The 21,035-nt window shown below is 48.0% G+C and overlaps 2 protein-coding genes across 4 annotated transcripts in view; both read left to right on the forward strand.

Annotated features, from left to right (window-relative positions):
• Positions 1–21,035, forward strand: part of PROM1 (prominin 1) — a 254,938-nt gene that overhangs the window by 44,870 nt on the left and 189,033 nt on the right. The window lies entirely within an intron of this gene.
• Positions 1–21,035, forward strand: part of TAPT1 (transmembrane anterior posterior transformation 1) — a 66,215-nt gene that overhangs the window by 85 nt on the left and 45,095 nt on the right. The window contains exon 1 of one of the 3 annotated variants that reach the window (XM_081925625.1): positions 15,112–15,481. The exons of 1 other annotated variant lie outside the window; for it this stretch is intronic. In XM_081925625.1, coding sequence (XP_081781751.1) covers positions 15,184–15,481 — 298 coding nt within the window. In that variant the 5' untranslated portion in view covers positions 15,112–15,183. Of the gene's footprint in view, positions 1–15,111; positions 15,482–21,035 lie in introns of those variants that run through there. One more of the 3 variants, XM_081925626.1, reaches the window with a different exon arrangement.

Consider the following 21,035-nt stretch of genomic DNA (forward strand, 5'->3'; position numbering starts at 1 on the left):
ACCCCTGCTGTGCCCTGGCATAGAACTCTATGGATTATAGACAAAGTGCAATAAGTAGTTCGTCCATTTACAAAGTTTTTCAGTGAATACTAATTGGAGCTCTTTTATTAAATTAACCAACTGTTTCTCTCTGCTCTTTTATTAGGAAATACTGGGCTTGGTGTGTTTCCAGATAACTCCATCCATCTTGTTTCACTTTAAAAAGAAAGGAACAGCGTGTCGTATTTGTTCTGAGATCCCTGTTAGAGAAAAGGGACAAACAAGACATGAAGGGGAAGAGGGAGGGAGATCTCGCGCCCCTTTTTTCTTAAAAACAAAGTAAAGCAAAAGAAGGGATGATTTGGAGCGAAGGAGGGCTATTTTCCCAATCTTACTTTTATTCTGAAGCACTTGCTTCAGAGCAGGATTTAAAGTGAAGGGAAAAAACATGGGGAATGGGTGAAAAAAAACCCCAAAGCCTTATTCAATGATAATAATAATAGGAACTATGACAATGAATTTTCCACATCATATCTAATTTGCAGTTATAATGAATGCACAAGGTATGGGATAACCAGCCTCACATAACCAACATGCTGAAGTCTAATGCATGAAGGGGTTAATACTATAGAGTAAGCTGTCCTGCCAGGCTTAGCTATGTCACTTCCTTTACCTTGGGGTGAAATAGGTAATCAAACCTATTATTATCCCCGCCCCAGTCTACCTATAAAGCTCAGCATGAAAAGGGTTTGAACTCAGCTACATGGTTCTCAGTAGCCATTTTTGAGTTCCTTCACCAATAATTCAGGAACTTGCACAACTTTGTAATTCAGCTAAGTTTTACTGCCTGTGCAATTTTTCTGGCTGATGTATGGAAAAGCTCATGAATCTGATCTTTGAAGAGTTTGTAAGTAAACCAGTTTTTAACTTACCAAACGTGTGGTCTTTTTCTATGCCGGGGGAAGATGGAAACTTTTGAAAGAAACTTTTAAGGGAACTTTGGAAAGAAACATTTAAGGGAACTTTTAAGGGAACACCCTCCCTTCAGATGTGAAGGAAATAAACAGCTATCCTATCTTTAAAAGACATCTGAAGGCAGCCCTGTTTAGGGAAGTTTTTAATTTTTGATGTTTTATCATGTTTTTAATATTCTGTTGGGAGCTGCCCAGAGTGGCTGAGGAAACTCAGCCAGATGGGCGGGGTATAAATAAATTATTATTATTATTATTATTATTATTATTATTATTATTATTATTTATTATTTATATAACATTTTGGAATTCACTTGAAGGGACACGCTTTAAAGGTCTACTAGCCTATAGTACCATGCTTTGCTGCATGTTTTGTGATTTTAAATCTTTGCTGGGGTTCTCTCATGCAGGTCAAAATGCGTTTGAGTTAAAAAGCTCCAAACTTGGTTCTTGGCATCCAAGAATTCTCCCCTTTCTGTCTCTCTTTGCACCAACAGGAGGACTCCCCTGAGTGAGTGCTTGAGGGCCCTGCTCCTTCCTGCCACTTACCATCTGGCCTGGGGCGGGGTCTGAAGCCTCACAAGGACTGCGTGCTGCTTGCTGCCTGCTGCCCAGGAGGACTCCCCTGAGTGAGTGCTTGAGGGCCCTGCTCCTTCCTGCCACTTACCATCTGGCCTGGGGCGGGGTCTGAAGCCTCATAAGGACTGCGTGCTGCTTGCTGCCTGCTGCCCAGGAGGACTCCCCTGAGTGAGTGCTTGAGGGCCCTGCTCTTGCAACTTACCATCTGGCCTGGGGCGGGGTCTGAAGCCTCATAAGGACTGCGTGCTGCTTGCTGTCTGCTGCCCAGGAGGACTCCCCTGAGTGAGTGCTTGAGGGCCCTGCTCCTTCCTGCCACTTACCATCTGGCCTGGGGTGGGGTCTGAAGCCTCACAAGGACTGCGTGCTGCTTGCTGCCTGCTGCCCAGGAGGACTCCCCTGAGTGAGTGCTTGAGGGCCCTGCTCCTTCCTGCCACTTACCATCTGGCCTGGGGTGGGGTCTGAAGCCTCACAAGGACTGCGTGGTGCTTGCTGCCTGCTGCCCAGGAGGACTCCCCTGAGTGAGTGCTTGAGGGCCCTGCTCCTTCCTGCCACTTACCATCTGGCCTGGGGTGGGGTCTGAAGCCTCACAAGGACTGCGTGCTGCTTGCTGCCTGCTGCCCAGGAGGACTCCCCTGAGTGAGTGCTGCTTGCTGCCTGCTGCCCAGGAGGACTCCCCTGAGTGAGTGCTTGAGGGCCCTGCTCCTTCCTGCCACTTACCATCTGGCCTGGGGTGGGGTCTGAAGCCTCACAAGGACTGCGTGCTGCTTGCTGCCTGCTGCCCAGGAGGACTCCCCTGAGTGAGTGCTTGAGGGCCCTGCTCCTTCCTGCCACTTACCATCTGGCCTGGGGCGGGGTCTGAAGCCTCACAAGGACTGCGTGCTGCTTGCTGTCTGCTGCCCAGGAGGACTCCCCTGAGTGAGTGCTTGAGGGCCCTGCTCCTTCCTGCCACTTACCATCTGGCCTGGGGCGGGGTCTGAAGCCTCACAAGGACTGCGTGCTGCTTGCTGCCTGCTGCCCAGGAGGACTCCCCTGAGTGAGTGCTTGAGGGCCCTGCTCTTGCAACTTACCATCTGGCCTGGGGCGGGGTCTGAAGCCTCACAAGGACTGCGTGCTGCTTGCTGCCTGCTGCCCAGGAGGACTCCCCTGAGTGAGTGCTTGAGGGCCCTGCTCCTTCCTGCCACTTACCATCTGGCCTGGGGCGGGGTCTGAAGCCTCACAATGACTGCGTGCTGCTTGCTGCCTGCTGCCCAGGAGGACTCCCCTGAGTGAGTGCTTGAGGGCCCTGCTCTTGCAACTTACCATCTGGCCTGGGGCGGGGTCTGAAGCCTCATAAGGACTGCGTGCTGCTTGCTGTCTGCTGCCCAGGAGGACTCCCCTGAGTGAGTGCTTGAGGGCCCTGCTCCTTCCTGCCACTTACCATCTGGCCTGGGGTGGGGTCTGAAGCCTCACAAGGACTGCGTGCTGCTTGCTGCCTGCTGCCCAGGAGGACTCCCCTGAGTGAGTGCTTGAGGGCCCTGCTCCTTCCTGCCACTTACCATCTGGCCTGGGGCGGGGTCTGAAGCCTCACAAGGACTGCGTGCTGCTTGCTGCCTGCTGCCCAGGAGGACTCCCCTGAGTGAGTGCTTGAGGGCCCTGCTCCTTCCTGCCACTTACCATCTGGCCTGGGGCGGGGTCTGAAGCCTCACAAGGACTGCGTGCTGCTTGCTGCCTGCTGCCCAGGAGGACTCCCCTGAGTGAGTGCTTGAGGGCCCTGCTCTTGCAACTTACCATCTGGCCTGGGGCGGGGTCTGAAGCCTCACAAGGACTGCGTGCTGCTTGCTGCCTGCTGCCCAGGAGGACTCCCCTGAGTGAGTGCTTGAGGGCCCTGCTCCTTCCTGCCACTTACCATCTGGCCTGGGGCGGGGTCTGAAGCCTCACAAGGACTGCGTGCTGCTTGCTGCCTGCTGCCCAGGAGGACTCCCCTGAGTGAGTGCTTGAGGGCCCTGTTCCTTCCTGCCACTTACCATCTGGCCTGGGGCGGGGTCTGAAGCCTCACAAGGACTGCGTGCTGCTTGCTGCCTGCTGCCCAGGAGGACTCCCCTGAGTGAGTGCTTGAGGGCCCTGCTCCTTCCTGCCACTTACCATCTGGCCTGGGGTGGGGTCTGAAGCCTCACAAGGACTGCGTGCTGCTTGCTGCCTGCTGCCCAGGAGGACTCCCCTGAGTGAGTGCTTGAGGGCCCTGCTCCTTCCTGCCACTTACCATCTGGCCTGGGGTGGGGTCTGAAGCCTCACAAGGACTGCGTGCTGCTTGCTGCCTGCTGCCCAGGAGGACTCCCCTGAGTGAGTGCTTGAGGGCCCTGTTCCTTCCTGCCACTTACCATCTGGCCTGGGGCGGGGTCTAAAGCCTCACAAGGACTGCGTGGTGCTTGCTGCCTGCTGCCCAGGAGGACTCCCCTGAGTGAGTGCTTGAGGGCCCTGCTCTTGCCACTTACCATCTGGCCCAGGGCGGGGCCTGACAGGCCTCACTAGGACAGTGTTACTGCAGGAGGGGCACAGAGTGTTTTTAAAATGTTTTTAAAATTTTTCTTTTGGATTTTCTCTATGTGGGGGGTGGGGGTGGGATGGATGTTTGGTTGGGTTTGGGGAATTATTTTTATTTTTATTTTATTTTGATGTTTTTGTAATTTTTGCATTTTTTTGTTAGTATTGTTTTATTGGTTTTGTTTGTTTGTATAAGTTGTTATTTTGTTCTTAGGGGGAGGGGTCAGGGCTGCCAGGGAGTGGGCCCCAGCCCACAAAATGGCTGGGGCATGTTCCACAGGGGGGAATGCACTGGGACAACCGATCTCAGTGATCACGGGTAGGAGGAGGAGTTACGCTAAGACCAGACCATGTCATTACAGAGGAGGCAGGTTTAGTCGTTGTCTGAGGACTATTCCTGCCTCCGGGTCTGGTCCTGACCGGATGGATACTAGAATCAGCAAGGGATACCCACATGACCTGAAGGTGCTGCTGTGCAATGCCAGGTCAATGATTCATAAGACCACTGCCATCCATGACTTGATCATGGATGGAGGACTTGACCTGGCATGTGTAACAGAGACTTGGTTGGATGAAGCAGATGGGCCTGTCCTTGCCGCTGCTTGTCCACCAGGTTTCTCTTACGCACAGCAACCCAGGTCATGTGGGCGGGGAGGGGGGGTTGCAGTAATTTTTAGGAAGTCATTAGTTTGCACCAGGCGTCCTATTGGGAAGACCCAGTTTTCTGAGTGCATGTTCTGGAAGTTGGGCAATAGGGGCAGTACAGGATTCCTTTTGGTGTACCGACCTCCCCGCTGCACCAAGGATTCCCTGCCCGAGCTGCTTCAGGTCGTGGCGGATGTTCTCCTGGAGACACCTAGCTTGGTCGTCCTAGGGGATTTTAACATCCATGCCGACACGACCTTACAAGGGGCAGCTCGGGACTTCGTGGAAAGCATGGCCTCCATGGGGCTGTCCCTGAATAAGTCTGGCCCAACCCATAGCCGCGGACATGCCTTGGACCTGGTGTTTACCTCTATGGATGTTGGTGATCTGACACTAAGTAAAAGTGAAACAAAAGAAGTGCCATGGTCAGATCACTTCCTGGTGCAACTGGACTTCTCTGCGACCCATCCCCTCTGCAGGGAGGTGGGACCAATTCGGATGGTCCGCCCCCGCCACTTAATGGATCCAAATGGTTTCCAGAGAGTGGTAGGGGATGCTTTATCCCATGTTGATGGCCTTTCAGCTGATTCCCTGGTGGCCCGCTGGAATGCGGAGTTAACCAGGGCTATTGACTGTTTGGCTCCGAAGCGCCCTCTCCGATTGCATGGAGCCCGGACAGGGCCGTGGTTTTCCACGGATCTGAGGGCAATGAAACAATCGTTGAGACGGCTAGAGCGCCGGTGGCGGATAACTCATTCTGAATCTGACCGGACACAGGTTAGAGCTCAACGTCGAGCCTACCAAGTGGCGATAGCGACGGCGAAGAAGACTTTCTTCACCACCTCTATTGCATCTGCAGAAAACAGCAGCAGGAGACTTTTTCAGGTGGTTCACAATTTAGCGGAACCACCTGTAACATTGGGGCCCAGTACGGGCCACATATTCTCCTGCAATGATTTTGCAAAGTTTTTTGCAGATAAAATCGCTCAGATTCGGGAAGAAGTAGACTCCACCGTGGGAGCAGGGCCGGGGCGGGAGAGTGCTAGAGTTCTGTCTAGTCAAGTTGAGTGGGATCAATTCCAATCTGTTACCTCCGAGGATGTGGACAGGCTGCTTGGACGAGTGAAACCAACCACCTGTCTCCTGGATCCTTGCCCATCCTGGCTTATAAAAGCTAGCCGGGAAGGACTGGGCGATGGGCTTCGTGGGGTGGTGAATGCTTCCCTCCGTGAGGGAGCCTTCCCAGACCCACTGAAAGAGGCGGTTATTAAACCGCTTCTTAAAAAATCATCTTTAGATGCGGCCAAAATGGCCAACTATCGCCCAGTCTCAAATCTTCCATTCTTGGGCAAGGTGATAGAGCGAGCGGTTGCCGAACAACTCCAGGCACGCCTGGAAGAAGCGGACCATTTGGATCCCTTCCAGTCGGGATTCAGGCCTCATCATGGGACTGAAACTGCCTTGGTCGCACTGGTTGATGATCTCCGGCGGGCTAGGGACAAAGGTGAGAGCTGTTTCCTAGTTCTGCTGGATCTCTCAGCGGCGTTTGATACCATCGACCATAACATCCTTCTGGACCGTCTTGAGGGGCTGGGAGCTGGGGGCACTGTCCTACAGTAGTTCCGCTCCTTCCTCCTGGGCCGTGTTCAGAAAGTGGTGGGGGGGGGATGAGTGTTCAGACCCCTGGGCTCTCACTTGTGGGGTGCCTCAGGGTTCTGTCCTCTCCCCCATGCTTTTCAACATCTACATGCAGCCGCTGGGAGAGATCATCAGGAGGTTTGGGCTGGGTGTTCATCAGTATGCAGATGATACCCAGCTCTACCTCTCTTTTCAATCAGAACCAGTGAGGGCAGTGAAGGTCCTGTGTGAGTGTCTGGAGGCGGTTGGAGGATGGATGGCGGCTAACAGATTGAGGTTGAATCCTGACAAGACAGAAGTACTGTTTCTGGGGGACAGGAGGCGGGCAGGTGTGGAGGATTCCCTGGTCCTGAATGGGGTAACTGTGCCCCTGAAGGACCAGGTGCGCAGCCTGGGAGTCCTTTTGGACTCACAGCTGTCCATGGAGGCACAGGTCAAATCTGTGTCCAGGGCAGCTGTTTACCAGCTCCATCTGGTACGTAGGCTGAGACCCTATCTGCCTGCGGACTGTCTCGCCAGAGTGGTGCATGCTCTGGTTATCTCCCGCTTGGACTACTGCAATGCACTCTACGTGGGGCTACCTTTGAAGGTGACTCGGAAACTACAACTAATCCAGAATGCGGCAGCTAGACTGGTGACTGGGAGCGGCCGCCGAGACCATATAACACCGGTCTTGAAAGACCTACATTGGCTCCCAGTACGTTTCCGAGCACAATTCAAAGTGTTGGTGCTGACCTTTAAAGCCCTAAACGGCCTCGGTCCAGTATACCTGAAGGAGCGTCTCCACCCCCATCATTCTGCCCGGACGCTGAGGTCCAACGCCGAGGGCCTTCTGGCGGTTCCCTCATTGCGAGAAGCAAAGCTACAGGGAACCAGGCAGAGGGCCTTCTCGGTAGTGGCGCCCACCCTGTGGAATGCCCTTCCAGCAGATGTCAAAGCGATAAACAACTACCTGACATTCAGAAGACATCTTAAGGCAGCCCTGTTCAGGGAAGTTTTTAACGTGTGATATTTTATTGTATTTTTGGTTTTTATGGAAGCTGCCCAGAGTGGCTGGGGAGGCCCAGCCAGATGGGCGGGGTATAAATAATAAATTATTATTATAATAAGGCAATAGGATGATGAAATATACTCAGAGTCGAGAGTAGATTTCATGCTCTTTATTCAGCTCATAGTGGTGAGGAGGGAATGAAAGTTTCCCCACAGTATCTGCTTTATATACATTATTTACACAATGGGCTGCATGTGATTGGCTAATTCTGGAATTCTCCTGTAGGCCAATCAGGTTGTGGTTTCACTTCCATCTGGAGCTGGATTGGGTGGTTCCTGCAGACCAATCAGACTGCTGCATTCTGAATCCTATTGTTCTAGGACCAATCAGACTGCTGCATTTTGGATCCTATTCAACTCAGTACATTACAGATGAAGAGGAAGGAGAGGCAGAAAGGGGGATGAGTCGAGGTTCAGATAACACCTTAGGGTTCTAGGGGGGAGTCCAAAACAAATAACAATCGCAATAAAAGTCCTCTGAGGGTGCTGAAGCTACCCAGAGGGCCTCTGCTGACCTTAGCACCAGCGATGGTCTGTAGGGAAGGTGGCAAAGTGTGCACCTTGAATTTGGGCCTGGAAATGATGAGACCAGATCAGACACAGGCTCCTCTGGGTGCCTTGGCAGACGAGTACAGAATGACTTTCCTGGCATTGGACCCCCATCTTTTTTTGAATGTGCATCTTTTTTTGGAGTGGGATGCGGGTGGCGCTGTGGGTTAAACCACAGAGCCTAGGACTTGCCGATCAGAAGGTCGGCAGTTCGAATCCCCGCGACGGGGTGAGCTCCCGTTGCTCGGTCCCTGCTCCTGCCAACCTAGCAGTTTGAAAGCACGTCAAAGTGCAAGTAGATAAATAGGTACCTGTCCGGCGGGAAGGTAAATGGCGTTTCCGTGCGCTGCTGTGGTTTGCCACAAGTGGCTTAGTCATGCTGGCCACATGACCCAGAAGCTGTACGCCGGCTCCCTCGGCCAATAAAGCGAGATGAGCACCGCAACCCCAGAGTCGGTCACGGCTGGACCTAATGGTCAGGGGTCCCTTTACCTTTACCTTTACGTTTTATTGGAAGCAGTTCCCAAAGTGACTCATTTTTCGTTTTGTTTTCACCCTTCTTAGCCATACACGGGGGTTGCCCTTTGCTGGTTTTTTAAAAGTCAACAGACTTTTCAAACTGGCTTCTACACTTCCTTCTTCTGGCCAGAGATGCGACATGAAAAATGCAATTCATATATAATTATGCACACGTCTTACTCAACGTTAGCTTGCTTACGTCGCCACTGTAATCATTTCAAAACATCTGCTTATTCATCGCTGCGAAGCAAATACTTTCCTCTAAGTTACTTTCAAAAGTGTTAGAAATGGCTCTGGTATTTGTTGATTGTAAAAGCTGCGGCTGCTTTTCACAGAATAGAATCATAGAATTAAAAGGGAGCATGAGGTCATCTTACTGAACCCCCTGCGAGTCATGAATCTTTTCCCCAACATGGGGCTTGAATCCATGATTCTGAGCTCATGCTCTACTGACTGAGCTATCCCAGAGCATAAGTGTAAATGGAATATATAGGCATAAAACCTGGGGTCTAGAATGGATTGTGGCAAACTGCAATTAAGATAGGTACTACTAAATACCATCCATTGTATTGGTGACAGTGTTTTTCCTACAAATTTATACACCCACATGGGAACATTTTATGCTTCATTGCTTTCATTTTATTCTCAGGCAAAGAGCGCATACCATATGTGATCTCCACAGAATTGATTTCCCATTCAGGAGATGCAGCCGCAATGGCTGTTTCTGGATAAGATGCTGAATCAACTGAAATTGAGTTCTTTAAACCTGAGTAAATGAAACTCTAGAATATGGGTGTACTGGTGAGTTTGTAGAGTTGCCACACATCAAGTTCCAAAGTCTCTTTACAACACTCAACCTACTTCCCCATTCTAAATTAAAACCCACCCACTATTTTCCAGGATGCTCTTCCACTTAACACCAAGCTACATAATAATAAATAATAATAATAATAATAATAATAATAATAATAATAATAATAATAATAATTAATAATATTTATATCCCGCCCTCCCCAGCCGAAGCTGGGCTCAGAGCGGCTAACAACAATAAAAGTAACACAGCATTCTAAAATCAATATTCTAAAATCAATTCAAAATCAAATTAATGGCAACCACTTGGCCAGAGTTCTACGAGGATCTCCAAAGGAGGGGGTCAGACTGTGCCTTGGCCAAAGGCCTGGTGGAACAGCTCTGTCTTGCAGGCCCTGCAGAAAGATGTCAAGTCCCGCAGGGCCCTAGTTTCTTGTGACAGAGCGTTTCACCAGATCGGGGCCACGGCTCTGGTTGAAGCCAGCCTAACCTCTCTGTGGCCTGGGACCTCCAATATGTTTTTGTTTGAAGACCGTAAGGTCCTCTGTGGGACATACCAGGAGAGGAGGTCCTGTATGCTAAATGGGATGCTAAATGGATTGCTTGCAGTTGTGTATTTGTGGATGATGGTCCAATGTTGTGCAGACTTACTTTCTTCTTTTAGGGGCTGGGGGTAAGGGTCAAATTTCTACTAGGAGCGCTGCTAATTTCGTTACCTTAGCTCAAGCAAACTAACAGTTGTGTCCAAGGAAACAAGATTCCACCATGGACATCAGTGTTTCATGTTCTCCACTCATCTGAAGGATGTTTACCTGCGAAGGCGATGCACATTAAGCCCTCATGGCCTCTCTGTCTGGTCTCACTGACTGTGCTCCATGTGTTCCTCAAGTGCTTTTGTATTTCTGGAATGCCTTCTTGAACACCTAGCTATACATTGTCTTGCTTGTTTGGATGAGGGAGGGAGAGATGCATGTATATATGTATATCCATATAGAAACCACTTGACATTCGTGTGGTTAGAATTTAGCCTTTTGTGCAAAGGTGAAACCCGTATCAATTGCTCTGCCCATTTTTTACTCCAGACCTGCACACTGGTGGCCTTATGGTCCTCAGCAAGTTGCCCATGGAGTAATGCAGTGCTGAAAAATGCTCCCACTTCTGTAGGAAGGTCTTGATTTATTTAAAATGGGGTTGTGGGGGTGTAGACCTGCTCCCTCCCACACAGTAGCACCACAGCCTTGTGGTTTCCCCATCTTGCTCTAGACCAGGGCAGCCCAACGTTTCATACCAAGTGGGCTGCAAGAGTACTTCAACACAGAAGCCGCAGGTTTCACATTGCCTTGTTGGGTGGGGGTGAAGACGGAAGCAGGCCAAAATTTGACACACACACCCTGCCCCCCATGCTTCCTTCCCAAAGCCAAATAAGTGAGGTGCTGGGCTTTGGGGTGGAGGCACAGGGCTCGGGCAGGGTCCTTCTCCCCAAAGCTGGGGAAGTGCTAACTAGGCTTTGGGAAGAGGTTGGAGGATTCCAGGATCCTGTCAGAGCCCTCACACCTCCTTCCCGAAGCCCAGCTCCTTGTTTTCCTGGCTTTGGGAAGGCAGTGTGAGGGCGTCAAATGCTGCTGAGGGTTGCCAAAAAAGGCCCTGAGGGCTGCATGTTGAACTGACTTGTCTTAGACAGCCAGGAAGCTCTCTCTGCAACCTGAGCTTTGACTTTTCCCAACTTGCAAGCAGGTCTCAACTGTCACCGTAACAGGAGGCGTGCGACTGGCGTGCCATGTTGTTCCAGGAACGTTACTTGACCAACAGCGCCCATTAAGCAATCTCTGTTCTTGATCAACCTGTGCAAAAGCCTAGAGAGATAGCCATCTCTTCAGTTTCACAAGAATGTCGCATGTCCCCAAACACATTGCAAAATCACCCCTAAATCTCTCTGCTTTGCACGTGCATTTTCCGTGATCCACTTGCTGCAATGTTTCAGCAATATTCTTCTATGGAAATAAATGGTGGGAGTTGCTACTAAATTGGAGACAGTGCTCTTAAGTTGGATGCCAAACACTTCTGAAGGACACAATGTTAGCTATCCTTGACGCAACCTAATATGGAGGCAATGTAACAAAGCCCTGAAGGAAAAGATGGTGGCTGCACTTGAACGTTTCTAGTCAGCAAAGCCTATAGTAAAAAGGTAAAGAGACCACTGACCATTAGGTCCAGTCGTGGCCGACTCTGGGGTTGCGGCGCTCATCTCGCTTTACTGGCCGAGGGAGCCAGCGTACAGCTTCCGGGTCATGTGGCCAGCATGACTAAGCCGCTTCTGGCGAACCAGAGCAGCGCACGGAAATGCCGTTTACCTTCCCGCCGGAGCGGTACCTATTTATCTACTTGCACTTTGACGTGCTTTCAAACTGCTAAGCAATGGGAGCTCACCCCGTCGTGGGGATTCGAACCACCGACCTTCTGATCGGCAAGTCCTAGGCTCTGTGGTTTAACCCACAGCGCCACCCGTGTCCCAAAAAAGCCTATTGTAAGAATGGTCTAAATAAGAAATTCATTGTTATATATACTATCAGTGTTGTAAAGAAGCACTATCAAGATGACTGGGGAATATACGGAAGGGAGTTAAATTGCAACTTGGAAACTTTTCTGTACATGAACCTGTCATCTTGTACAAAACACCTTGCACACTTCTGATGCTTTATAAATAACTTTTAATTTTAAAACATGTGCCTTTTCCCTCTTATAGATTGTAAACCTGGGAGAAAAGACTGTCTTTTTTTTTTCATCATTCTGTAAGGCACTATGGGAATCTTTTTTGACTGAAAACTGGGGTAAGAATGCTTTTAAAAAGCAAATAGTAATAGTGGTGGTAGTAGTAATAATTAATAATAATAAAACAACAACAACAAACAGTATGTTCTCTATTGCTCCTCCTCTCCGTAGTCAGAGGCATGCTATAAAGGTGGTGCCAATTTATCCAGCTTGTTGCAACCAACTGTATTACACAAGCTCCCCTCCCACAAATCTGACTCCCTTAGTGTGAGTTTCTATAGGAGGATAAATAAAGTGAGTTGTGGTGGTGGAGCAAATAGAACACTGTAAAGAGAATGGCAGAAAGAAAAATAGTGGGTAACTGTGACCTGTTGTGTAGAGAAAAGAGAAAATGCAGATAGAAAGAGATGGCAAAGGATTTGTTCATTCCTTCTCTGGAATCAAGGTGAACAAAGTGTGCAGAAGACTCCAGTCAGGCTGAAGAGCTCCAAAAGGAACTCCCCAAACTGGGTGAATGGATAACAAGATGACATAATGAGATTCATGGAAAAGTGTTTTCACATTCACAGATGGGGCCTGATTGGGCTATGGAAATTAAAGTAGATGTTGCATAATTTACTGAAAGCATTGGCTTACTATACTGGAGCAGTGAATAAGGCAAATTTCATGTTGGAAATTATTAGGGAAAGGACTGCAGCTAAAACTGCAAATATTGTGATACAGCCAGATGGTGTAGGTTTTAGCTGTTAAAGCTCAAAAAGGATATGGCAGCATTAGAAAAGCTGCTGAAAAGCTGCAAGCAGAATAAGAAGGGTTTGGGAGCACCCTTGGTGTATAACAAAAGGCAAAAGCATTTTATTTAGGATAAAAAGGTGACTGGGGTTGTGAGGGGTATGATGATAATGAAGATGACGTACAGAAGTTTATAAAACGATCCATGGGTGTGGGGAAAGTGGATAGAGAGAATACTAGAAATCACAGTCCCACGCTGCACCTGATTGGCAGTATAATCAGGATTTAGGACAGACAAAAGGAAGTACTACTTTGCACACAACACATAATTAATGAAAGGACTTTACTGTCACATGATGTGGAGATGGTCACTGCTAGAACTGTCACTTTTGGTTCTCTCCGTTTCTTATGTTCCCAGTCTTAAATTCAGTTTTCCACATTTCTGCAGCCATGTGCACTTTAAAAAACGATCCTCATAAAACACAGTTTAACGCAGTTTTGAACAATGCACACATTCATGCAAGCAGATATCCCTAATATAATGCACTTTATCTGTTATTTTCACAAATACATTTCTTTTTATGCACACAATCCCCTAATGTATGTATTTTTGCAAGCATTGGTTAGAAACCTGCACCGCAAAATTCAAATAAGTGCAACTTTCCAAGTTTGGCTGTGTTTCAGTTCGCATACTGTTATGGAAAGTGCAAATTTATTAGATTCACCTTTAAATGCAAAATAAATTGAATTTGTTGCCCATCTCTAGTTAGTTTACAAAGCGGGGTGGACAAATCCATGAATGATGGATCTATTAAGCAGCTTAGTAGAATCTACCACGTTAGCTGTCAGATCTATATAAAAAAGTATTGTAATCCAAGCCAGTATTATGCCACTGCACACCGGGGCCATCACCAGAGAGAGAATTATTGCAGAGACATTTGGCTACCAACCACCCTACTTTTAAAGCAAATTATTCCCACCCCTGCCCCTGGAGATTCCCAGGAAATGTAGCTTGTTATGGGGTGGTGGGAATTGTAGATCTCCGAGTGGGAAACAACAGTTCTCACAATGCTTTGGAAGAAATGGTGTGTCTGCCACCTTTGGTCTGATCCTGCACAGCTTCTGCTCAGGAGGAGTGCAGGGAAACCTGTCTCAAAAAGAGGGCATAGCTTAAGAAATGGAAGTGCAGAGAGAAATAGAGATGAGGAGTTAATGTTTGGTCCATGGTGGTGCAGAGATGAAAAAGAGGAGGCCCCTATGAGTAGAAAAAGAAAAAGAAAAAGGAGAGAGGCTTAATAGAGAATAAGTTTAAACGAAAGCACTGATCTAAAGACATAGACAAATCAATAGAAATATACAGCAAACTAAGGTTCCTGGCTACACCCATTGCTAAAGACGCATGAGAATGGTTTTTCACCTCTCCTTTCCAGAAATCTAGAAGAAAATTACATTCCTAGCTTCTGCTTGTTTACTTGGAAACAAATCCCAGTGTATTAATAGGGCCCTTTATAGGATTGTAGTTTTAAGCTTTACTTGCTGACAGCAAGGAGTGTTTATTCTTGGAGCAGGCAGTTGTGCGCTATCAGAAACGCGAGGGTGGAAAAAATAAAAAAAAAATAAAACTTCAAATGCAAGTCCCTACATTCCTGCTTCCTTCAATGCTCTCATAAACAAAACGAAGCAAACTTTTACAGTTTTGTCCTCTGCAGCTGCTCAGGTGGGATTCGCAGGGGGCGCCCCGAGCTGCGCATCCCAGATGGGAAACCTGAGCTTCGTTTGCGCGCAGCCCCATCCTAAGCGCGGTTCAAAGAGGGAAGCGCCCAGGCAGCAGCCCCACCGGAGAAGCGCAGGAGCAGCGGGTGGGGAACAAGAAACTTTCCCAGCTTATTTTCCGTTTAGGGAATAAAGTCCTCGGGGCTTTGGGGCTCTCAGCAAACGGTGCCTCCAATTGCACGAGTTTAAAGGCGCTTTATTTCGTTCCGCACGGGCTGGCGAACGATATAATACGAGCACGTCGGGGGATTGTTTTATTTTATTTTTATTTTTGTTTCCACTGTGTGTGTGTTGTTATTGGGGCTGAAACTCTGCCAGAGGAGGCTGGGCCCGCTCCCTTTCGCTCCCGCCTGCCCGCCCTCCGCGTCGTCGCTGTGAGGCTTCGGGCTGGGCGAGAGTTTGGAGGAGAAGGAGCAGCAGGCCGCGCGGGGGCGGTTGCTATGGCAACGCCCCTCCTGCCTCCGTCAAGATGGCCGCCAGGACCGCTCGCCGCTCGCGCGCGCTGGAGAGGTGGGCCCGTCTGGTGCGCTCCTTGTCGCGCGGCGATGACGTGCTCCGGCGGGCCAGCGGAGGCTTCCCTCAGCAGCAGCAGCAGCAGCCGCCGCCTCCGCCGCGCGGAGCGGAGTTTGTGGCTGCCGCTCGCGTGAAGATGGCGGGCGTCGCCGATGCCGCCTCCGCCGGGAGCGGGGAAGGCGGGCGGCGGGGGGGCGGCGGTGGCCCCCCGGAGCTCTCCCTGCTCCAGCCGGGCTCCGGGCAGCAGCGGCGGAGCAGCTTCACGGGCGGCGAGTGCCGCTCCCCTCAGCCGTCCCCGGCTCGGTCCGCGCCGCCCGCCTCCAGCCCGCCGTCGCCCGGCCCCGGGCAGCAGCAGCAGCAGCAGCGCGCCGCCGAGACGCTCGGCTTCTACGAGAGCGACCACCGCAGGCAGCAGAAGCGCGGCGGGGCCTCAGGTGAGGCGGGGGCGAGCGGGGAGGGGGGGGGGCTGGAAGGACAGGCAGGCGCGCCCGCGAGCATGTACAGAGTGCATCGCGGCGGGCTCAGAAAGAAAAGCGCAGTGCCTCTGGGCACGTGCAGAGTGTTTCTTCTTCTCACGCGAACTCGAGCTCATGCCGCTTCTCGGTGGTTTGGGGGCGGCAGGAGTCAAATTTAGATTTTCCCAAGAGGTGGGAGCGAAAAGGGGCTGCTGTGGTTACGGCGCCAGTTTCTCTCCGAGGAAAATAAATGCACCTTGCACTTAGTCGGGGGTGTTTCGTGGTTGTTCATAGGTGGCGAGGTGGGTCTTGCGCAGGGTGCAAGGGCAAGACCTCCCAGGCGGCCCTCCCACCAGATGTCAAAGAGAAAAATAACTACCAAACTTTTAGAAGACATCTGGAGGCAGCCCTGTTTAGGGAAGCTTTTCATGTTTAATAGGTTATTGTATTTTAGTGTTTTGTTGCAAGCTGCCCAGAGTGGCCGGGGAAACCCAGCCAGATGGGTGGGGTGCAAATAATAAATTATTATTATTATTAAAGCATAAGCCCCAGTGGTGTAATTTTTTCCCTCCGTAGAAAAGAAGGGCTGAGTGCATTCAGGAGCATGGAGAGATTTGGGTGGCGAGTGACTTTTGGCAGACAGCGTTTGGAGCAGGGGGGCAGGAGGAAGTGAGTGAGCGAGCAGAAATCAAAGCTGAAAGTTGTCCTCTCTCAGCCAAGTGTTGCTGCTCTTTTAAATCAAAAGGTGGCAAAGAGGTTGTAGAAGTAGAAATAGCATTCCTGCGGCGTGCGTGTTTTGTGCACCAAGAAGTGAATCCGGCAGTTCTACTCTGGAAGACAGTACAAGAGTTCCTCTGAAGTCAAGTACTTAAGAGGATTTCTCTCTCTCTCTCTCTCTCTCTCTCTTTCTCTCTCTCTCTCTCTCTCTCTCTCTCTCTCTCTCTCATGACAGCCTTGCCAACTGCTCTCTGATTGGCTCTGCTGTTCTTGCCTTTTCCAAGTTTGAGATTCGGTGCTGTCAAAAGTTTGGAGGAATTTAGTTTTACAAGCACCTAAGGTGAAGCTTGTGTACTACTCCACATTTCTCTTGCTAAGTCAGGCTCTTGGTGCGCACCAGTTCTGATACATAGTTAGTCGCTGAAGTTTATTAGGCATGTCGACAAAGGCAGTAAGTTATTTTTGGGAATCTAATTTTAGGCACTGAGGTTTGGGAAAAAAACGCTTAGAGATTCTGCAGCTCATCAAAATGTATTGATGCAGTATCTAGGTGTGGAAAGAGGTTATTGCTTGAGCATATATAACTACTCATCTGTGTAAAATTGTTTTTTCCGCTCCGGAGTGGAGATAATAGCATTGGATGTGACAGTATAGGTGGGTTTTGTCAACTCACAATTCTAGTGTCTTGACTTATACGATGGAAAGTGTCAATGCACAGAGACTTGAGTGCAGAGTTTAAAACTGAGGTTTGTCCTGTTTAATTTTAAATTGTGTCAGAAGTCATATTTACTACTAGAGTACACCTTAGAAGTCGTTGGGTACACTGACATTCTCCATTTCTGGTTCAGGAGACACGATTTAGAGATTTTAAAAGTCTATATTTCAGATTTAAATTAGGGTTAATTGTCAGGAAAATGAACTCAAGAGCAGAAGTACTATTTGGGCTGTCTGAATAATTACTATCAGCAGTAGGTGATAGAACAATTATACAACAAAGCTGCTAGATGTCAAATAGATAGTATGCTTTATTCCAGAATTATAAGTATTGTTCAAATGGAAACAGGCATCATTTTATCATATCATTCCCCAAAAAACTGTGTTCGAAAAAGGAAAAAATGAGGAGGTGCTAGAAATACTTTGCTACGTGAGGAAACAAATAGTGTTAAAATTGCAGGCATCTGTTCTATATATATAATAGCACCTCTGGTGCCCATGAAATATGGACAGATAGGAAACTAATTTTGTAACACATGCAAACCTCATACATTTCTTTATTGGAATTGGAGCTGATTAGATTATGTAAAAATTAAGTTCAGTTTTTTGCTCAAAGCTGCAATGGGTTTTCCTCTTCATGACACTCACAGATTCTATAACATTCTGGACTAGGGCATTATCTCACAGAAGTCTGCAGCTCTTCATGTGGATGAAACTAATGTGTAACCTCACTGGCAAATTGGCTTGACTTGGGATGGCCTGGTTGGAGGGGTGGGGTACCAATAATAAAATTATTATTATTATAAAATAGAAAAAAGTGCTTAGTGGGATATCCTGTGGTCTGTAAAAGATGGCCATATTACTACTGGAAATTTTTCTGAAGGATTGCATCTATGTCAGCAGCACAAAAGTAGCTGCAGAAACAAAAATTAAAGTAGCAAGACCAGTACCTATTCTTACAGTGTCCCTGTCAATAGCACCACATAACCCATCATTATGTTACATCATAATATTTCCCCCACATTAGCCGAAAGCACCAATCAATATGCATCAACAGCTGCAATGTCTTCTTTGCACAGGTTAAATACAGGGACACTGATAACTTTACCTGTTGTATAAGCAGGGTGGGTAGGGGTGTTAAGCTGCCAGAGCTCAGAAACTGCTTGTACTAATGAAATTCTCTCTCTCAAAATTCTCCTGAAATAATGGGAGTTTCAAACACTGGGTACGAAAGAAACTGCATACCATGATTTAAACATACCAACTCTTATCCCTGGCTATACAGGAGAAGGAGAGAAGGGTGGAGAGTGTGAACTCAATGTTTGTCCTGGCTTGTTAATGTTACTCAACTGTAATCTAGCATGACATGTCACCTTTTAAGGTCTATCATTACGATGAACATTGATTTAAGATTTATAATAACAGGGAGCTCTTACATTATTTATTTCATCTGTGAATCACTATAAAGCATCTCAAAGGACTTTCACAATACAACAAATGTATAAGACATTTACATATATAAAAACATTTACATATCTAAAGACCATTTCCATTCAGTACAGGTACTAACTGGGACAGGGTGGAGTGGGGAGGTGGAATCTCCACTTAAAGGGCTTACTGAAAGAGGAAAGTCTTCAACAGACATCAGAGAGATCACAGAGATGTCACCTGTCTCAGGCATAACAGGAAGGAGTTCTGAAAGGTAGCTGCTGTCATAATAAAGGCTTAATTTCAACATGCTGTAGAATAGCTCTCCTGGTAAGATGTTGTGAACAGGATGCCTTCTCCTGCAGTGTGCAATGATTGGTTGGGCATGTAAAGGATTTGATTATCTTTTCGGAACCCTGGCCCCAATCTTTATGGGGCTTTGTGTATCTTGAACTTGGCCCAGTAGCTAATTAGCAGCCACTGTAATTGGTCAGTGTGGTGTAGTGGTTAAGAGTGGTGAACCAGGTTTGCGTCTCCACTCCTCCACATGCAGCTGCTGGGTGACCTTGGGCCAGTCACACTTCTCTGAAGTCTTTCAGCCCCACTCACCTCACAGAGTGTTTGTTGTGGGGGAGGAAGGGAAAGGAGAATGTTAGCCGCTTTGAGACTCCTTCGGGTAGTGATAAAGCGGGATATCAAATCCAAACTCCTCCTCCTCCTCCTCTTCTTCTTCTTCTTCTTCTTCTTCTTCTTCTTCTTTCAACAGCAGAATTCTGCCCCTCTGAGCAGTTGAGCTGCCTCATTCTACACTAGCTGCAGCTTTTCCAGGTCAACCTCAAGGGCAGTCCCACGTACAATGCATGATAGTAATCCATTGGTGACCACTGGATAGTTCAGTTGGTTAGAACATGATGCTGATAACACCAAGGTCACAGGTTTGATCCCCATGTGGGACAGCTATATAATACTGCATTGCACAAGGTTGGACTACATGATCCTCCAGATCCCTTCCAACTCTACAATTTGATGATTCTGGAGGACCAGTACCTGGGTGGCAGTTCTCAGGCTATCCTGGCCTAGAAATGGAAAGAGCTGGTAAAGAAACCCATAGATCATGAAGTCATCAGAGATGGCTCCAACCCCCAGACTAGGAATGTGCTCCTTCATGGGAAGTACAACCCCCAGCAAACAAATGACCAATTTTCTGGACTTGTGACCTACCCAACCACAGTGCTTCTGTCTTGTTGGAATTTAGTGTCAGTTTGTTGGCCTTCTTCCAGCCCATCACAGAGTCCAGGCACTGGTTCACGGCTAATGTGGCCTCTTCTGAGTCAAAATATTACAGAGAAATAGAGTTGACTGCATTAATGTACTGATTACACTTCTCCCCAAATCTCCTAATGACAGCTCCAATGGCTTTACATCAGAGGCACCCACACGCAGTCAGAGGATTGAGAGCACCCACACGCAATGCTGTGTGATGTCCTGACATTGCACAGGGGGCTCTCTGAACATTGAGGTGTCCCACCCCCATCACGAATCTAGCACAATACTTTACATAACACATACACATTAAAAAATTATATACATGCTGGTATTCGTAAATATAATTTTTTCAAACGACTATTGTTTTGGCCAAAACTGCAGGGGCTGAGCCCCATTTATATTTGTGGTGTCCAATTGCTATTAACAATGTGTCACTAATGTGAATTGTGTATTCATGAAAAATAAATAAATAGAAAGTGCTGCTGCATTGGGGGGGGGGGGGAGCTGACTAGCCATTCTGTTTTTGTGCCAAGGAACCAGGAACCATGTGGCGAATAGCTTTTCAATCCCAGTTTCTAACACTGCTTACACAGGGTTGAGAATAATAATCCAATTCTGTCATTTGAAACTGACCCCAGGGATAGGACTGGAAAAACAATGTCAACAGTGCCCATTGCACAAAACTGGTTCAGGCGAATGATTAATGGTATCAAACGTCATTAAAATAAATATGCAAGATGTTTCTGATGGCAAAATGGTTTTTATTAGCTTTGTTGAAGATAATCTTGGAAGCCTGTTAATAAGAACCTAGTGGTCAGCAAAGCAAATTGTAACTGAAAAAATTAACAAATGTGCTTTACATCCTTCTATCTTTTACTACTTTGCTTAGTGGCACGCTTAGTTTGCCACTTCCTCCCCTTGAGCACTTCATTTAATAAAAGTAGGATGCTTACTGGTTTGATCATACCAGTTTGCTGTCTGAACTGACAAAGTGTGATTTCATAAAATTGGAAAGTGTTCTATTAAATTGAGGGGGCGTGGTGAAAGTGAACATAGAATCACAGAATTGTAGAGTTAGAAGGGAACCTGAGGGTCATCTAGTCCAACCCCCTGAAATACTGCCCACAGCCATCCCTGGGTAGGCTATCAAAACACCAGCTTGCTGGCTAACAGCCAGACACATTGGCTCATTGAAGCCTGTATTGAGTGATGTGCCACTTCTAGTCAAAGATAGAAAATAGGAGGATCATGGTTGTGAGTGTAGTTATGGCACCAAGGGGTTGGGAAAGCAAATAATTATAGCTTGATCTATATTGTAAATTCTCATATTCAAGATTTAATGTTGTTTAGTGTCCATGTATGCTACCCTGAGTTCTTATAGGAAGGTTGGGATACAAATATAATAAGA

Source organism: Podarcis melisellensis (assembly GCF_964234715.1).
Source record: "Podarcis melisellensis genome assembly, chromosome: 9".
In the NCBI taxonomy this organism is placed as follows: domain Eukaryota; kingdom Metazoa; phylum Chordata; class Lepidosauria; order Squamata; family Lacertidae; genus Podarcis; species Podarcis melisellensis.